The sequence below is a fragment of the Eubalaena glacialis genome, chromosome 19 (assembly GCF_028564815.1).
Source record: "Eubalaena glacialis isolate mEubGla1 chromosome 19, mEubGla1.1.hap2.+ XY, whole genome shotgun sequence".
Lineage (NCBI taxonomy): Eukaryota > Metazoa > Chordata > Mammalia > Artiodactyla > Balaenidae > Eubalaena > Eubalaena glacialis.
Genome location: NC_083734.1, coordinates 18,988,924 through 19,004,988, shown reverse-complemented (window position 1 = coordinate 19,004,988; position 16,065 = coordinate 18,988,924). Strand labels below are relative to the sequence as shown.

Sequence of the window (16,065 nt, the reverse complement as noted above, 5' to 3'; positions counted from 1 at the left end):
GCGCTGCTCATCCAAGTTTCCAGCTCTTTCCCCGTCTAGGCACTTGGTAGGGTTGGCACTTCTCTGACACTCTTGAAACACATAGAGGTAATACTTCAACTTCACATCAGCTTAAAAAGCTAGTAAGTCGTTGCATCTTTTTCTGCCAGCTGCCCTAACTATAGAGATGAAATCGTAATTTGGTGGCCCCTGCCGGCCCACACTAGGACATGCAGTAAAGGAGAGAAATAAACCTGAGATATGTTTAAGTTACTGAGATTTAGTGGGTGCTTGTTGCTGCAGCATAACCTAGCCTATCCTGACTGATAGATTACCTGGATTTTGTTCCAGAGACTTCTCATTTGAAATAAACTCATAGCTTCTCTGCACCTGTCTTTTCTGGAAAAGAAGCACAATTCCAGGCACGTATGCTTAAATCTTCCATCTTAACAAATAAAATTTCCTTTGATATAAGCCTCCTTCTAGCCACCCCTCCTTCTCTTCTCCATTACACACACAAATTTCTTGAAAGAGTGGATTAACCAGTGGTCTTCAAACTTTTTTTTCTTGGACACCTCCTAAAAGTTTTATGCAAAAACATGCAGTGGTTACAAGAAAGGAGGGAGGGGTAGAAGGGGTCAGCCCTAGCTGGAAAAATACATGAACAATTTCTTCCTTTACATCAGAAATTTTATCATTCTTTCATCTTGAACTTGTATTTCCATTCCACTTTCCTCACAGAACTCTATTCTAAGGAGTATATTTTATGACGAAAGTCTTTTATAACTTTGTGATCACTTTCGTCACTTTGTTATAATTCTCTGCAACAAAAATATATATATATATTGAATTTTCAACCTTTTTTACTTCTTTGGCCGTGCTTCCCCCGACCAGGGATCGAACCCGCAGGGAGTCTTAACCACTGGAACTCCAGGGAAGTCCCTCTTTTTTACTTCCTGTGACCAAAAGGCTCTTGTTAAATTTTTCTCCTGGATTGAATTATCACTGCAATTATTACTATCAATCAAAACAAAAAATATTGTAAATTTATATAAATAATTGTTAAACAAAAAGTAAATTTTTATTGGAATTAAAGCTCTTAATGAGATGGATGGTCCATCTTCTTTTAAAAACACATTTATCTGTGGATGAACATTGCTTCCCCACTGCAGCTTTATTGAGATATAACTGACATTTAACATTGTGTATGATTCGATGATTTGATATATGTGTATTTTGCAAAATGCTTACCACAATAAGGTTAGTTAACACCTCCATCATGTCACATAATTACTTTTTTTTTTTTACAGTGAGAACACTTAAGAGTTACTTTCTTAGCAACTTGCAAGTATACAATACAGTACTGTTAACTATAGTCACCATGTTTTACATTAGCTCCCCAAAATTTATTCATTTTATAACTGGAAGTTTTTACCCTTTGACTAACATCTCCCCATATCCCCTACCCCCAGCCCATGGCTACCACCATTCTACCCTCTATTTCTATGAGCTCAACTTTTTTAGATTCCACACGTAAGTGAGATCATACAGTATTTGTCTTTCTCTGTCTGACTTACTTCCCTTAGCATAATGCCCTCAAGCTCCATCCATGTTGTCACAAAAGGTAGGATTTTCTTCTTCTTCTTTTTTTTTTGGCAGAATAACATTCATATATATATATATATATATACACACACATACACATGTATATAGGTCTTCTGCCCATTTTTAAATTGGATTATTTGTGGGAGGTTTTGCTATTGAGTTATATGAGTGATGAACATTACTTAACACTAGAGTTAGACAAGGTTCAACAATAAATTCTATTTCTATTTTTTTAATAAATGTTAATGCTGAAAAACCTTGTTCACATATATAAATAGATGACAAAATGCCACACATTTTATTGAACACTTTCTGAGATATAGTCAGCCCTCCGTATCAGCGGGTTCCATATCCATAAATTCAACCTACCTTGCATGGAATGCCATTTCATATCAGGAAGTTGAGCATCCAAGGATTTTGTTATCCACGGGGGTCCTGGAACTCATCCCATGCGGATACTGAGGAATGACTGTATCTATATATGCAAAAAAAATAACAGTGATCCATCACCAGAAATTATTTTTAATAATCTCTCAGCTGACAACTTGATTAGATTTTCCTTTATTTTTTGTTGAAAGCAGAGAATTTGAAACCACCTGTGTTGCAAAAGTCATTAGAATAATCCACTTTCTTATTTTCTGGGAGGTAGGCTAAAAAGACTTTACCAAGGTTTATCAAACTACTATCAATATACCAGTTACTCTTACTTAGAGGCATTTTGTTTAACCTGATATACTCAGAAAGGGCTAGGAAAATTAGAATATTGTTCATTTAAATACACCTTTGTTAATTTAATTTTTTTTGGAAAGGTACTTTTGTCTTAAGTGCTTGAAATATATTTCCTTCAAAAGTTCGGAGCTGCAAATTTAGCTCATTCAATACATGCAAAATATGGGCTACAGAATCTAACTGGAGGTGCCAGTTCTCATAGTCAAACCAGTCAAATCAGACTCATTTTCTATCAGAGAATCTGACATCATTGTTAAATTCAAGTAGATGTGTTAATACACGTTCCTGTGATGCTGAGTTCTAATGCTAAGTTAGATGGGAAAGGAGTTTGTGTGCAACTGCCATTAATATATTCTATCAGTGCTCCTTTCTTTGCTTTGCTCTCATTGGATTCCTTAAGGGACAAAGCATATTTTGTCAGGGGAAGACAGAAGTCAGTAAACTGCTAACCTAAAATAATTGAACAACCAGTTAATTTTACCAGGAAAACGGGTTTATTTGGGAGCAGCAAAGAATTGCAATTCAGGACATGGAACTACGGTGAACCACATGCAAGTCCAGTTAAGCAAAGGACAGGAAACTCTTTTATAGAGAAGAAGGGGAAGTTGGGAGGGGCTTCTAGAAACAAAAGGTCCTTTGGAGGAAATTGGGAGTTTGAAGTACAGTGGCTTTTTATTGGCTGAGCTATTGCCAGGCAAGGAAAAAAATTTTTCTTCCTCCTGCTGGCGGAAGTAAAGTAGTGTCACTTCCTGCTGGAGATGCAAGGTACTTCTCTTCCTATTAGGATCTGTATTGATGTGGAGTGGTATGTACATGATAGAGCTTCCCCCTTCTGGCCTCCTGACTCCAGTTTAGTGAGGTTTCCCTTTATTAATTTTCACAAGACATACATCACCCTTATTTCCACTCTACTTTATATGAACTCAAAACACCCAAATATAAGCCAAAACATATTTTTAATGCCAAACCTTGTCACCAACAAAAATCTTCATTAAACGAAGGAAGTCACAAACCCTGACCTCAATGCCTTGACTTAAAAAAGGCTTCACTGGCACTGTTAAAAGAATGAAAAGCTACAGATTGGAGGAAAATATTTGCAAATCCTATATTTGTCAAAGGACTAGTATCCAGAATCCACAAAGAACTCTCAAAACTCAACATTAACAAACTATTTAATATCTCATTGTATTGACAAAACTGTTTCATCTTTTGGGGAAAATTGATTTAACTCTTTTAAAGCAAAAGCATATTAGTTTGAAAACTGTGCCTCTCCAAGTTGAATAAATTCATGAACTCTAGTGTAAACTCAGTATTATTTCAAAGGGATAGTGCATAAATTTAAGAGCAACTTCAATATCAATAAAGTGTCCTGCAAATTTTTCTTATAGTATTTTTGGACAATTTACATGTTACTACTGATTATAATTAAAGTGTTCTGCATATTGATTCACGTTAGAAAAGTGTATAAAATCGTTACTACTGATTTGTATTATTAAATGTTTTCATCGCAACATAAATTCTTGTAACTGCTTAGCTAAGCAACAAATTAACCTTTCCTTAGAGTTTCAAAATTAGCTCATTCATATGCAGTGGGATATCAGTGAGAAAACATAATCACACTGCCTTAGGTCTTTGATTATCGACTATTTTGCAAGCATTCCTTTGGTTTCAAGAAAATCTTGAGTTGAAATTGAGTACACTAAATAATTGTAAAACTTGTCCAGAACTCAACCAAAAGCATTGGCAAAGAATATGAGATCACTGAATTGTCTTCCATTTCTTTCAACAGTTCCATAGACTGGCAGTGATTCATAGCATTTTCATGTACATGCTGAACAATTTTAACAACTATATCCATGACAGTTTTCATAGTCTGTTTCAGAAAACTGAACATAAATATTTTTACTTTGTGTCACACAATGGAACAAAATCATAAGAGAATCATCAGTCTCTTATTTTAAAATTTCAATATTTGAATTTTTGACCTAACATAGCTAAAGAACCATCTGTCACAATAAAAATTAGGTTTTCCATATCTACCTGAAATTCTTCTCTTACAGATGTAAAAGATTCAAAAATATCTACACCATCAGTTTGATTTTTAGGCAGTGGATTGATATTTCCTCATAAATTTAAAAGTCCTTTGAAACAAAACTTACCCAAATTATTCATTGTTAGTCTTGTATCACACAACTCACCTAAAACTAAAGAAAACTAAAGAAAAGTGCCTGCATTTTTTCAAATTTTGAATCAGCTGATCTTTGACATTATTAGGAAAAAATATTGTATTCTACAGGTAATTGTTTGGCAGCTTAACTGAAGACACTTCACTTTTTATAAAATTTAGTTTTTAGTCTTTTCCTCATCATTAAATTTTTTTCCACAACTGAAATAATAAATATCTTATGCAATGCAATGGTTAAATTAAAATATAAGTCTTACCAAAACAACTAAGTTGTGTTTGAAGAAAAAATATCTTACACTGCTCCAGTTTTTAATTTTATTTTTTACTTTTTTTTTTTTTTAATTTTGGCCACACAGCGCAGCTTGCGGGATCTCAGTTCCCTGACCAGGGATTGAACCTGGGCCATGGCAGTGAAAGTGCAGAATCCTAACCACTAGACACCAGGGAACTCCCCCAGTTTTTTATTTTAAATTTAAATTATTTTAAATTAGATAAAATGAAGTAAAATTAAAAATTCATTTCCTTGGTTGTATTAATCACATTTCAATCCTCAATGGCAACGTATGGCTACTGTTACCATATTAGACAGTACAGCCGTAGGTCATTGATTCTTATGCCTTTCCCTTTAATTAGTGCTTTAGCTGCATCATTTCAATTTTGACATGTATTTTTATTATCATTCAGTTATAAATCTTTCTAATTTCCCATGTGATTTCTTTTTTGATTCATGGTTGTCTATTTCTCCCTTAAATTTTGTCCATTTCAGCTTCACATACCTTGGAGCTGTATTATTAGGCACATACACATCTATGATTGTTGTGTCTTTTGATGAATTACACCTTTTATTGTTATGAAACATCCCTCTTTATCTCTGCTATTACTCCTTGTCTTGAAAAAATACTTTGTCTGATCTCCGTATAGCCTCTCCAGCCTTCTTATTGTTACTGTCTGCATGGTATATGTTTTTCCACACTTATAACTTCAGTCTATCTATGTCTTTAGATTTTAAATGTCTTTTTAACACCATGCAATTGGGTCATGCTTCCTCATCCACTCTGACAATCTTGCATTTTAATTTAACTGTTTAATCCACTAATATTTAATGTAATTATTGATATGGTAAGGTCTCCCTTTTGTTCTTTATTTTCAGTTTATCTCATCTGTTTCATATTCATTTTGTCTTCCTTTCCTGCCTTCTTCTGGGTTAATCAAATGCTTTTAAAATTCTGTTTTAATTTCCTTGTTAGCTTTTTAGCTATACCTCTTTGCATTATATGTTTAGTGGTTGCTTTAAGGATTACAGTATACATCCTTGAACTTTCACAATCTACGTAAACCTAATTTTGTACCACTTCATGTAAAATATAAGAAGCTTGAAAGTGTAGAGTTCCATTTACTCCAGGCCTTCATGCTGTAGTTGTCATATACATTATCTCTACAGATGGTATAAACCATAACACATGTAATTCTTGCTTTAAATAGGCAGTCTTATATTTACTTATATCTTTACCATTTCTATTACACTTTATTGCTTCCTAAAGATCAGAGTTTCTGTTTGGTATCATTTTCTTTTACCCCAAAGAATTTTCTTTAGTATTTCTTATACTGCAGCTTTGTCAGAAACGTGTAATTATCTTTATCCAGAAATATCTTTTTTTGTTTGCCTTTTTAAGAAAAAATCTGCCTTTTGCACTTTTTCGGGCGGGTTAAATATAAACAGTTTACCATTTTAATCATTTTTAAGTGTACAATTCAGTGATATTTTGCCTTTATTCTTTTTCTGAAGTTTTTTTTTGTTTGCTCTCTCTACAGATATAGATATAGATCTACATATCCTTTATTCTTGAAAGATATTTTCTCTAGAGTTCTGATTTTTTCTTCTTTTAGTGCTTTAAAGAGGTCTTTCCACCTTCTGACCTCCTTTGTTTCTGTTTTGTTTTTGTTTTGGGGGTTTTTTTTTTGGCTGCCCCGCCCAGCACGTGGGATCTTAGTTTCCCGACCAGGGATCAAACCTGCGCCCCCTGCAGTGGAAGCTCTGAGTCTTGACCACTGAACCACCAGGGAAGTCCATTCATTTTTTTCCTTTGTTTCTGATAAGAAACAACATTTCCTTGTATGTAATGTATCATTTTTCCCTGGCTGCTTTCAAATCTGTTCTTTATCTTTGGTTTTCAGCAGATTGGCAGTAATGTACCTGAATGTAGTTTTCTTTGTATTTATTCTAAATACTTGAAGTTTGCCAAGCTTCTTCAGTCTCTACATTTCTTTCACCAAAGTTAATAACATTTCAATCAATATATTTTCGAATATTTTCTTCTGCCCCAATACCTCTCTCTTCTCTCTTTCTGGGACCCCAATAACATGTAAATTAGAGCTTTTGAGGTTTTCTTTTTACTTTTTTTTTTTTTTTTTAATTTTTGGCCATACCACATGGCATGTGGGATCTTAGTTCCCCGACCAGGGATCGAACCCACATCTCCTACAGTGGAAGCTCAGAGTCCCAACCACTGCACTGCCAGGGAAGTCCTCTCTTTTTACTTCTTCAATCCTTTACTTCCCCCCATTTTTCAGATTGGATAATTACCATGGATATATTTTCAAGTTCACTGACTCTCAGTCATTTCCAATTTACTGTTGAGCTGAATTTTTTTTTTCACATATTGTATTTTTTAGTTCTAGAATTTCCATTTGGCTCTTTTTTATAGTTTCTATTTCTCCATTGAAATTTCATATCCGTATATTCATTATGATCATATTTTCCTTTACTTGTTGAGCATAGGTATAATAGCTGCTTTAAAATTCTTGCCTAATTCCAATGTCTGGGGCATCTTGGAATCAGTTTCCATTGACTGATTTTTTTCTCTTGAGTACAATTCATATTTTCTTGTTTCTTCATATGTCTACTAATTTAGGGTTGCATCCTGATATTATGAATGTCAAACCTCTGGATTCTGTTATGTTCCTCCAGAGAGCAGGCAGATAATAGAATTCAGGGCTCCCCTTCTGTAGCCCTCTTCTCCAAGACTTCCCTGCTGCTAAAGTTGCCCTAAACTCTGTCTTCTATTTTTCAACCAGTAAGACTGCAGGTTTCCATCAGAATTTTAGTGCCCCCTGAGGCACTGACTGGGGCCTGCCATCAGGTGAAAAGTGAAAAAATGAGAAACTCACCCCTGCCATTCCTTGCTTCCTAGTGCCAACTCCTCTCTGACTGTTTTAGGTTATTTTCCAAGGCCTCCAGATAATTTTTGTTATAATCTGTACAGAGTTTCTAATTGTTATCTGTAGAATGGTTGTTCTGATATGAGCTACTCCACCATTATTGGAAGCTGACCCCCCTCCTGCCCCCAACAATCTGTGCTCTAGCCATATTCAATTATTTGTAATTTCCAGAACAGGCCATGTTCTCTCTTGCCTCTGGGCCTTTGTACACACTCTGTCTCGTCCCCACCCCAACCCAAGTGCCTTCTACAGGACTCAGCATAGATACTACCTCTTTTGGAGAACTTCATTGGTCAGGACCGATTCAAGTAACAGAAATCTCCTTGTACTAACAAGTCAAAAGGGAGAAGAGGATTTAATGTAAGAGTACAGAAGTATCCTTGGGAAACCCAAAGACAGATTCAGCTAGGCCTCAGAAACCAACCAAAACCAGACATTCCATTTCACTGGGACTTTGTCTCCATCTCTTGTGTCTGTTCTCTGCCCCGCTGAGGGACTCCTAAGAATGCCAATTTGCCTCTTCAAGTAGTTTTGTTATTGCCTGTTTACTTCTCTTTCTTCCTCTCTGGACTATAAGTTCCTTGAAGGTGGAACTATGCCTTTACTGATTTTGTCATTCTCAGAACTTAGCAGAGTACAGTCAACAGAGCTCATGGGTCGTGTTAAAAAAAAAAAAAGGCAGACAAGTAGATCGACCCTTAATATACAACCCAGCAGGTGTTGAAAAACATTTTCAAGGTGCTTTAGGAGCCAGAAGACGAAGCAACCACGTCTTCATCTGGGCAGTCAGGAAGCCTCAGGAAAGACACCCCGATGACGTTGCTTGTCCTCCGATTGGGGGATCAAAGGAAAATCCCATAAAAAGCAGAGACTGTCTTAAAGACCCTCCCAACCCTCTGGGTCTCCACTGAAATGAAAACACTCAATGTCTTTCTCCACGTCACTCGAAGGGACAAAGAATCACAGAGCAGAGACCTGGGTGATATATTTCTCTAACATTTCAGCCACTTGAGATTTCTTTCAGTTCCTCTTTCCCATCTGAGAGCCTTTGAACATTTTCTTCCCTCAACCTAGAATGTTTTCCTGGCCCTCTTCCCTTTGACTAACCTCTAAACAATTTAAGGTTTCGACTTCAACGTCACTTTCTGGAGAGGAAGGAGTCTCCCCTCTCCCCCTCAGTTAGGGTGAACCGTATTGCCACACGTCTTACAGCAGCCCCACTTCCCCTTTCGGAACACTGGTCTCATTGTCCTGCCCCATGTACAGGCTGCCTTCCAGCAGGCTGAAATCTGTGACAGCGGGGACCACGTCATCTGGTTCCTGCCTGTTCCCAGGGCTCGGCACACAGCCTGGCACCTGGGAGGTGCTCAAAAATACTTGTTGCTTCCATTGAATTTCAGTAGTTAGTACAACTTCCTCATTTGAAAGAGAAAAACCAAGGCACAGAGGTGGGGAAGTGAGTTTTCCAGCAGTCTCATTAGTGGCAGGGCCAGACCCGGCATTCGGGCTGGATAGCTCTCTGTCCTGGGGTCCAGCTGAGTTGCCTTCTCAGCTGCCTTCTTTCCTTCCAGAGTGGGCGGATGGTCAATGGGGACATTGGTTTTTTTGTTTGTTTGTATTATCTGGGCTTTTTTTTTTTTAATGTATTTATTTTTGGCTGCACTGGGTCTTCGTTGCTGCCCACGGGCTTTCTCTAGTTGTGGCGAGCGGGGGCTACTCTTTGTTGTGGTGCGGGGGCTTCTCATTGCGGTGGCTTCTCTTGTTGCAGAGCACGGGCTCTAGGCGCACAGGCTCAGTAGCTGTGGCGCACGGACTGAGTTGCTCCACGGCATGTGGGATCTTCCCAGACCAGGGCTAGAACCCGTGTCCCCTACATTGGCAGGAGGATTCTCAACCACTGCGCCACCAGGGAAGCCCTTATCTGGGCTTTTATTTCTTCTAAAATGTGCACAAAGGTAGAACTCTCCCAGGAACATTTTCGATTCATGTAGAAAACCCACTACTTTTGAAGAGTGAAAAGTGGATTTTTTTAAAAAAATTTTCCCAACTTTTAAATTTGAAAACTTTCAAACCTATAGAAAATTTACATGAATTGGACAATAAACATCCAGCTATACTTCATCTAGATTCATCAGTTGCTAACATTTTGCACAGTGGCCCGCTTTCTCTCTCTCCCCGTGTATGCATGTGTGTGTGTATACACACAGACTTCCTGTCTTCCATACATAAATGCACACACACTATATCCATGTATATACTCTATATGTACACATGTACACATACACATTTTTTGCTGAACCATTTAAGTCAGTTGTAGACATGATTACATTTTACCCCTGAACACCTCAGCCCATATTCCCTAAGATCAGGAGCGTTCTCCTACACAAATACAGCATAATCATCACAATGCTACAATATTACTAGCTAATATACATCCATATTCAAATATCCCCAGTTATCTCAATGATTTGCTTTATAACTGTTTTTTTTAAATCCAGGATCCAATCAAGAATCATGAATTGCATTTTGTCGCTATGTCTCTTTAGTCTTCTCTAAACTAGAACAGTTTCCAGACTACTTGATCTTTCATGATACTGACATTCTTAAAGAGTCCAGCCAGTTGTTTTGCAGAATTTCTCTAATGTGGACTTGTCTGATTGTTTCCTCATGGTTAGATTCAGATTTAACTTTTTATTGTTGTTGTTCTTGTTTACAGCAAGCATGCCACTTGTGTGATGCTGTGGGTGCCTTTCCATTGCAATGCCTTCATTTCAGATGTCCTGGGCCCTGAGAACATTTACCAGATCATCAGACCCCCAGAGCTAGGTAGCGGGGAAGCCCAGAGAGCCGGCAGATAAAGGCCAAAGCTTCGGTCTTGGCAGAGTTCACAGCCCCTGATAGCTGCCGACTGTGGGGCACTCCTGCGGGGCCCCCAAGGCCAAGGTGAAAACTTCTCCTTCCCACCAGGTGCGCTGGCTGGCCAGTGGGTCACCTGCTGCTGTAGCCACTCTCTGTTGATGCAGCTGCAAGGGGAACAAGAAGAGGGCTGGGGGCGTGGCCATGCCAATGCAGTCCCACTGGAGGGAAGGGAGAGCAGGGGGACAGGGGGACAATGATAGAGGGAACCGGAATAAAAAACAGACTGAAAAGGTGACAGACAGAGGGGACACACACACCAGAGAAGGAGAGAAAAGCAGAGAGTCAGACACAGAAACAGAGAAAAACAGAGACTCGGACACACAGGCCCCCAGAGGAAAAAAGCACCAGCTGCCTCACTAACAACTTCCGAGCCCATTTCTGAGGCTCTTTGGCTTTGGGATTTTGGAAAGCGAAGCAAGTTTGTGTTTATCCTGGTCAGACTCAAAGGGCACAAGGGTTTCTCCAAAGGGGCTGTGTGGGGTCACCTGCTCAGACTGTACTTTTCCAAACAAAGAACTTCTCCTTGGTGTCCCAGAAGGCAGGCCCTGGGCCAGAAGTTTCCTGCTCTGGCTCCGAATGTCTCCCCTCCTTTCACGGGGCTGTCTGCAGATGGGGAAGCCTGCTTGTGACACATCTGGGGTGAAGGGGAGGAGCAGGAGAGGGGAAGACACATGAAAGGACCCAGAAAACAGAAGAGCCCTAAAAATAGCCTTCCCTCTATGAGTGAGGAGTAATCCAAAATCCCAGGAGCTGCCCAGCGCTGTGACCTTAATAACAAGCCAGAGTTTTCTCATGAGAAAAGGGACTCAGGGGCAGAGGGTGGAGGGACAGAGAGGCTGCTAGGCTCCTGGACTGAGCAGGGCAGAAAAGCGGATCTAAGTAACAGCTCTGCCAGAGTGAAACTCCTCCAGACGTGGCTAGGGAAAGGCTCCTGGTAGAGGAACTAAGCATGGACAGAGAGGGTTTCCTGGCAATAATGTGCACTGTCTCAACTTTTCTTTGGCAGGAAGAGAAGAAAATGGAAAGAGGGCACTCGGGAGCCATGACCCCAGTTTCAGGGCTCACAGCTGAACCCAAGTGAAGAAGCCCCTTTTTGCCTGCTGCCCTCAGCCGAAGGAACAAGCCCTGCATCTTACTGAGGAGGTTGAGGGGCGTCAAGGGGCGGGAGAGGACATCCCGAAAACTCTCCATCCATTCGCGCTGCTCCTTCTCGCTGGGGCAGGTGAAGATGAACCTCCGCTGCGGGGTGACGATGGTGATGCCGGCTTTCCAGCGATTCCCTCGGATGCCCTTAGGCAGGTCTTCATACACCTGGTACCCCTGCTCATCGCTCCCGAGAAATACCTGGCCCTGCTCAAAGGCGTCCTGAAAATAGAAGACACATGTCGTCAGAGGCCACACCTGGGGCTGAGGGCCACCTGCAGGCCCGATAGCCCCCCAGGCCCATTTTAGTAAGAGGTGTGTGTGTTGGGTGGGGCTTCTGCTGGGGATTTCGGCTAGATGGGACCCAGAATTTAAAAGGCTCAAACCATAAAAGACATCACACACGGCATCTGTTTAAATGATAATATTTACAGAGAGTTAACTCTGCACCATGAATTCAAGTACTTTACATGTAGTAACTCATGTGATAATCCTCACGGCAACCTCTGAGGAAGGCAGTGTTATGAAGCCTATTTTCTGGGGGAGGAAACTGAGGCACAGAATGCTGAGTGCTCTGCCCAGAGCGCACCCCTACAGGTGGCAGGCCTGGAACCGGAGCCCAGACAGCCGAGTTCCAGAGCCCTCACTCCCAACTGCTGCACTCCACAGCCTCCGGCTGGAAGAGAGTCCTGCCGGGAAACACCTGTCTTAGCTGCTGATACATCGGCAGCATTTTGGACACACATAAAGGACTTCCTGAAGGTGAGGGAGAGCACAGCTTCACACACAAGACTGACTTAGAGACAAGTGACGATGGAGGTGTGCCTCTGGCTGGGTCTCTCCAGCCCTGTCGCTTCCCCATGGTCCCCGACCAGCACTGACCCCACCTCTGCCTGCGGGTGCACAGCGGCGGGGCCGGCAGTGGCTCTTACCAGCGGGTTCTTGTAATAGAGCAGCCTCCGCTCCTGGGGATCCAGGGCAAACCACCTTTTCTTGAAAGGCTCTCTCTGCTGCAAAAGAGGGAACCTCGTACCAGGCTCGGCCAGGCCGGGGGGCACAGAGGTCAGAGGGCCAGCCTGGGCCAGGCCGAGGGAGCCGGCGGGCCCCAGCCCCGCAGTCGCACGCCCCAGCGCCCCTCCCCAGGCCTAGAGCTCTGCAGGCTCCGCCCCCCCCCGCCCCATCCCTCCCCCCGCCATCCCACCCCCTCCCCCAGCCCCAGCTTCGCCCTGCTGCCTCCAGGTGCTGCCTGCGTGGGTTGGAAGAAGCATTTTCCCCCTTTCTCAGGCTGTGGACAAGAAGCCTCAGAAAAAGGAAGCTGGGAAATCAGAAGTGGCCACTGCTCGGTGCTTCTGAAAGCGCTGGCCTTGGCCGAATTCTATCCTAGGTCAGGGGAAGGAAAGCCCCCGGCCAGAACCACGAGGAGGGCGGTGCCACCAGCTGGTGAAGGAAGAGAACCTGCAACCCTTTTACAAGTTTTCCAGCTGCCTGAGGCTTTCTTTACCCTGATTGCCTAACACCTTTCACTGTCATTTTAACAAGCATCCTGTCAGCATATTACATCTCAAAAAAAAAAAAAAAAAAAAACCGCACTGGAATGCTGTCGCTTTGGGGTTCTTTTTTAGGGAGCTCCTCCACTTTTCCCTTCCTTTTCCCTTTCCCTCCTCCCTTCCCTGCTTCCGCCCGTCACAACCCCCCACCATCTCCACCTTCTGACTTTGAGCCTCGCCCCACCAGCATGCAGCTGGGCACCCAAGCACGGGTATATATAGGTGTGTTCTCTCAGACTGATCACTAGTCCCTGCGTCACTTGAACGGTCCTGGTAGGGCCCCAGCACAGAGCACACAAGCGTTCTGGAAAGTCAAAAGCTGTCCCCCAAGGAGTCCCTTTTCAGCTATGCTTTCCCAAGAGTAGGATCAGTTAGATGGTGTTAAGAGGACAGAAGCCGATGGTGATGTTGATAAAGCGGGAGGATGCCCAATTATAGGGAGAAGCACCTGCAGCGATGCTGGACCACACTCCAGCCACCCGGTCTCCACTTGGTCCTCCACCCCCGGAACTCACAAACATCCATTTACTTCCCCTTCCTCCTTCCTCTCTGCCCCTGCTTCCCCATTTTCCCACCTCCCAAATTCTGCCCTACTGCCCACTGGGACAGGGGCCACGAAAGTCTCCCCGGGAGTGGAGGATATACCTTTGGACCAGTCTTTTCCATGAAGCCTTGCTTGAGGTAGTTCCTGGTGATGAGGGGCACGAGCTGGGGGAAGAAAAACACACACTGACACCCCTGCCTCACACCCAGGAGCCCGAGGTTCCCCACCGAACTTGGCTCCCCAAAAAAAGGGGAAGTTTGGAATGGGGAAGGATGTGTACGCATGGTTCAGGGGGTTATATTTGGTATGGATGCAACATTGACATTTCAACAGAGCCAGATAACAGCACCCCAGATGTCTGCAGAGCTCACCAGCACAGCCAAGTCTTGGTTTCAAGACTTAGTTGAAGGATTCCTTCAGCAGCTCCAGGAGGAGAACACAGGCAAGGCGCTGAGGAGACCCTCCTGGTGTCAGGCGGGCATATTCTGAGGATCTACTGTGTGTCAGGCTCTGCGCGTCATTCTCAACCACACTGTGAGGTGGATATTATCATCTTTGTTGTATATATGAACAAACCAGGCCTCAGAGAAGTGGTTGTGGATTTTCTCAAAGACATGTCATTGGTAGGATGAAGAGCTTTCGCATCTAGAGGCGATGGACACCATACAGACACTAGTGGTACCCCTACCGCTACTCTATGATGCTAAAGTATAAACATGGCAGAACCCTCTGATCAGGCCCTTGGCCAAGACCTGGTCATTGGTGGGGATTCTGACCCAGGGCCATAGGAGGTGATGGCAGGGTGGGCAGGTAGAGAAAGCTCTGGACTAGGAGTCAAGAGACCTGAGTTCTAGCTCCAGGTCTGACCTCAACCAGCTGTGTTACCTTGGTAAGACCTTATGCCTCTCTGGGCCTATTTCCCGCTATGTAATAAGGATACTGGCCTACGTGATCTGCAGGATCCCTTCCAACTTGCCATCCTATGCTCAGAGGAGCTTCCAGGGATTGATGCTGGCCTCCTATGCTCCAGGGCGTCAAACTGGCAAGTCTAGAGTTTCAAGTGACAACCCAGGTTTCTGAGAACACAGGGGTTCTCCAGAGCCTGAGCCCAGGGCAGGGACGAAGGGGACGTGACATCTGGAAATAGGAATGGAAAGTCTGAAAGGGAGAAAGTCGTGAGCTCAAAACGAAAGTATAAAGGACAACACTCCCCTTTCCCTAAAATGCATTCTGTAGGCTTTAATTCCTTCATTTGGAGAGAAGACAAGTCCTGACAGCTCAGTCGTCTGAACTGGAGCCAGAGCAGGGGGAGTCTAGGCCTCGGGAAGCCAATGGAAGAAGGAAAAGCACGTGGATGGGGTTCTACTCACTGTACCTTAGACACCTGGCTCACTGGACTGACGGCAGCCCTGGAGGCAGGGATTGTCCCCATGGTGACAGATGAGTAAACTGGGGCTCAGAGAGGTGAGGGGACTTGTCCTACATAACACATCAGCTTCTCTGACTTTGAGTCCACGCGTTTTCTTATCACAGGACCACAACCCCACTTGGGCTCCCCAGGTTTCTGGCATCTGGATCCCTGAGCTTGAGTCAGGCCTGGGTGGTTGCCCAGAACCTCACGTCATACATAGACATGGGGGGAAGAAAGATGGGGAGAGAGGTGGGCGGGGAGGAAACTGGGGGTGGATAAGGGGTAACGAACTATGGTGGATGAGGGAGGTAAGAGGGCATTGAGGATGTTGGTCAAAGACCAGTCTCCTCTGCAGGGGTCAGCAGAGTTGGAGAGCTGGCCCAGAAAAATGAGGCTGGGCATCTGCACTTTGTTCTCCATCCTCTCCAGCCAGCAGTCAGCACCCCCAGCGCCCCGCCCATGGAAGCGGGCAGTCACCAGCTCTGGGTGCTGACTCTGCAGACCGGGAGGGCCCTGAGCCGGGTCTGGCTGGAACTGCTCCTAGAGAATTGCCATCTCAGTGCATCACTGGGTCTGGAATGGACCCCTGTTCCAGACACTTTGCTCCCTGCAAACTTGGGCATTAAGGAGCACTTAGGCTTTCAAGGAGGGTCTAACAGTTGGGATTAAGAAAGTCCCAAGACTGGGACTTCCCCGGTGGTCCAGTGGTAAAGAATCTGCCTGCCAATGCAGGGGACCTGGGTTCGATCCCTGGTGGGGGAACTAAGATCTCACATGCCGCAAG

The 16,065-nt window shown here is 43.2% G+C and overlaps 1 protein-coding gene across 7 annotated transcripts in view; it reads right to left on the bottom strand.

Moving 5' to 3' along the window:
* ADAP2 (ArfGAP with dual PH domains 2) overlaps positions 1-16,065 on the bottom strand; it is a 65,166-nt gene that overhangs the window by 19,333 nt on the left and 29,768 nt on the right. For 5 of the 7 annotated variants that reach the window (XM_061176404.1, XM_061176407.1, XM_061176403.1 and 2 more), the window contains 4 exons: positions 13,972-14,034; positions 12,712-12,789; positions 11,773-12,001; positions 1,954-2,059 (listed from right to left, as the gene is read on the bottom strand). In XM_061176404.1, coding sequence (XP_061032387.1) covers positions 1,977-2,059; positions 11,773-12,001; positions 12,712-12,789; positions 13,972-14,034 — 453 coding nt within the window. In that variant the 3' untranslated portion in view covers positions 1,954-1,976. Of the gene's footprint in view, positions 1-124; positions 159-1,953; positions 2,060-9,791; positions 10,741-11,772; positions 12,002-12,711; positions 12,790-13,971; positions 14,035-16,065 lie in introns of those variants that run through there. The other 2 variants (XM_061176402.1, XM_061176405.1) reach the window with 2 other exon arrangements.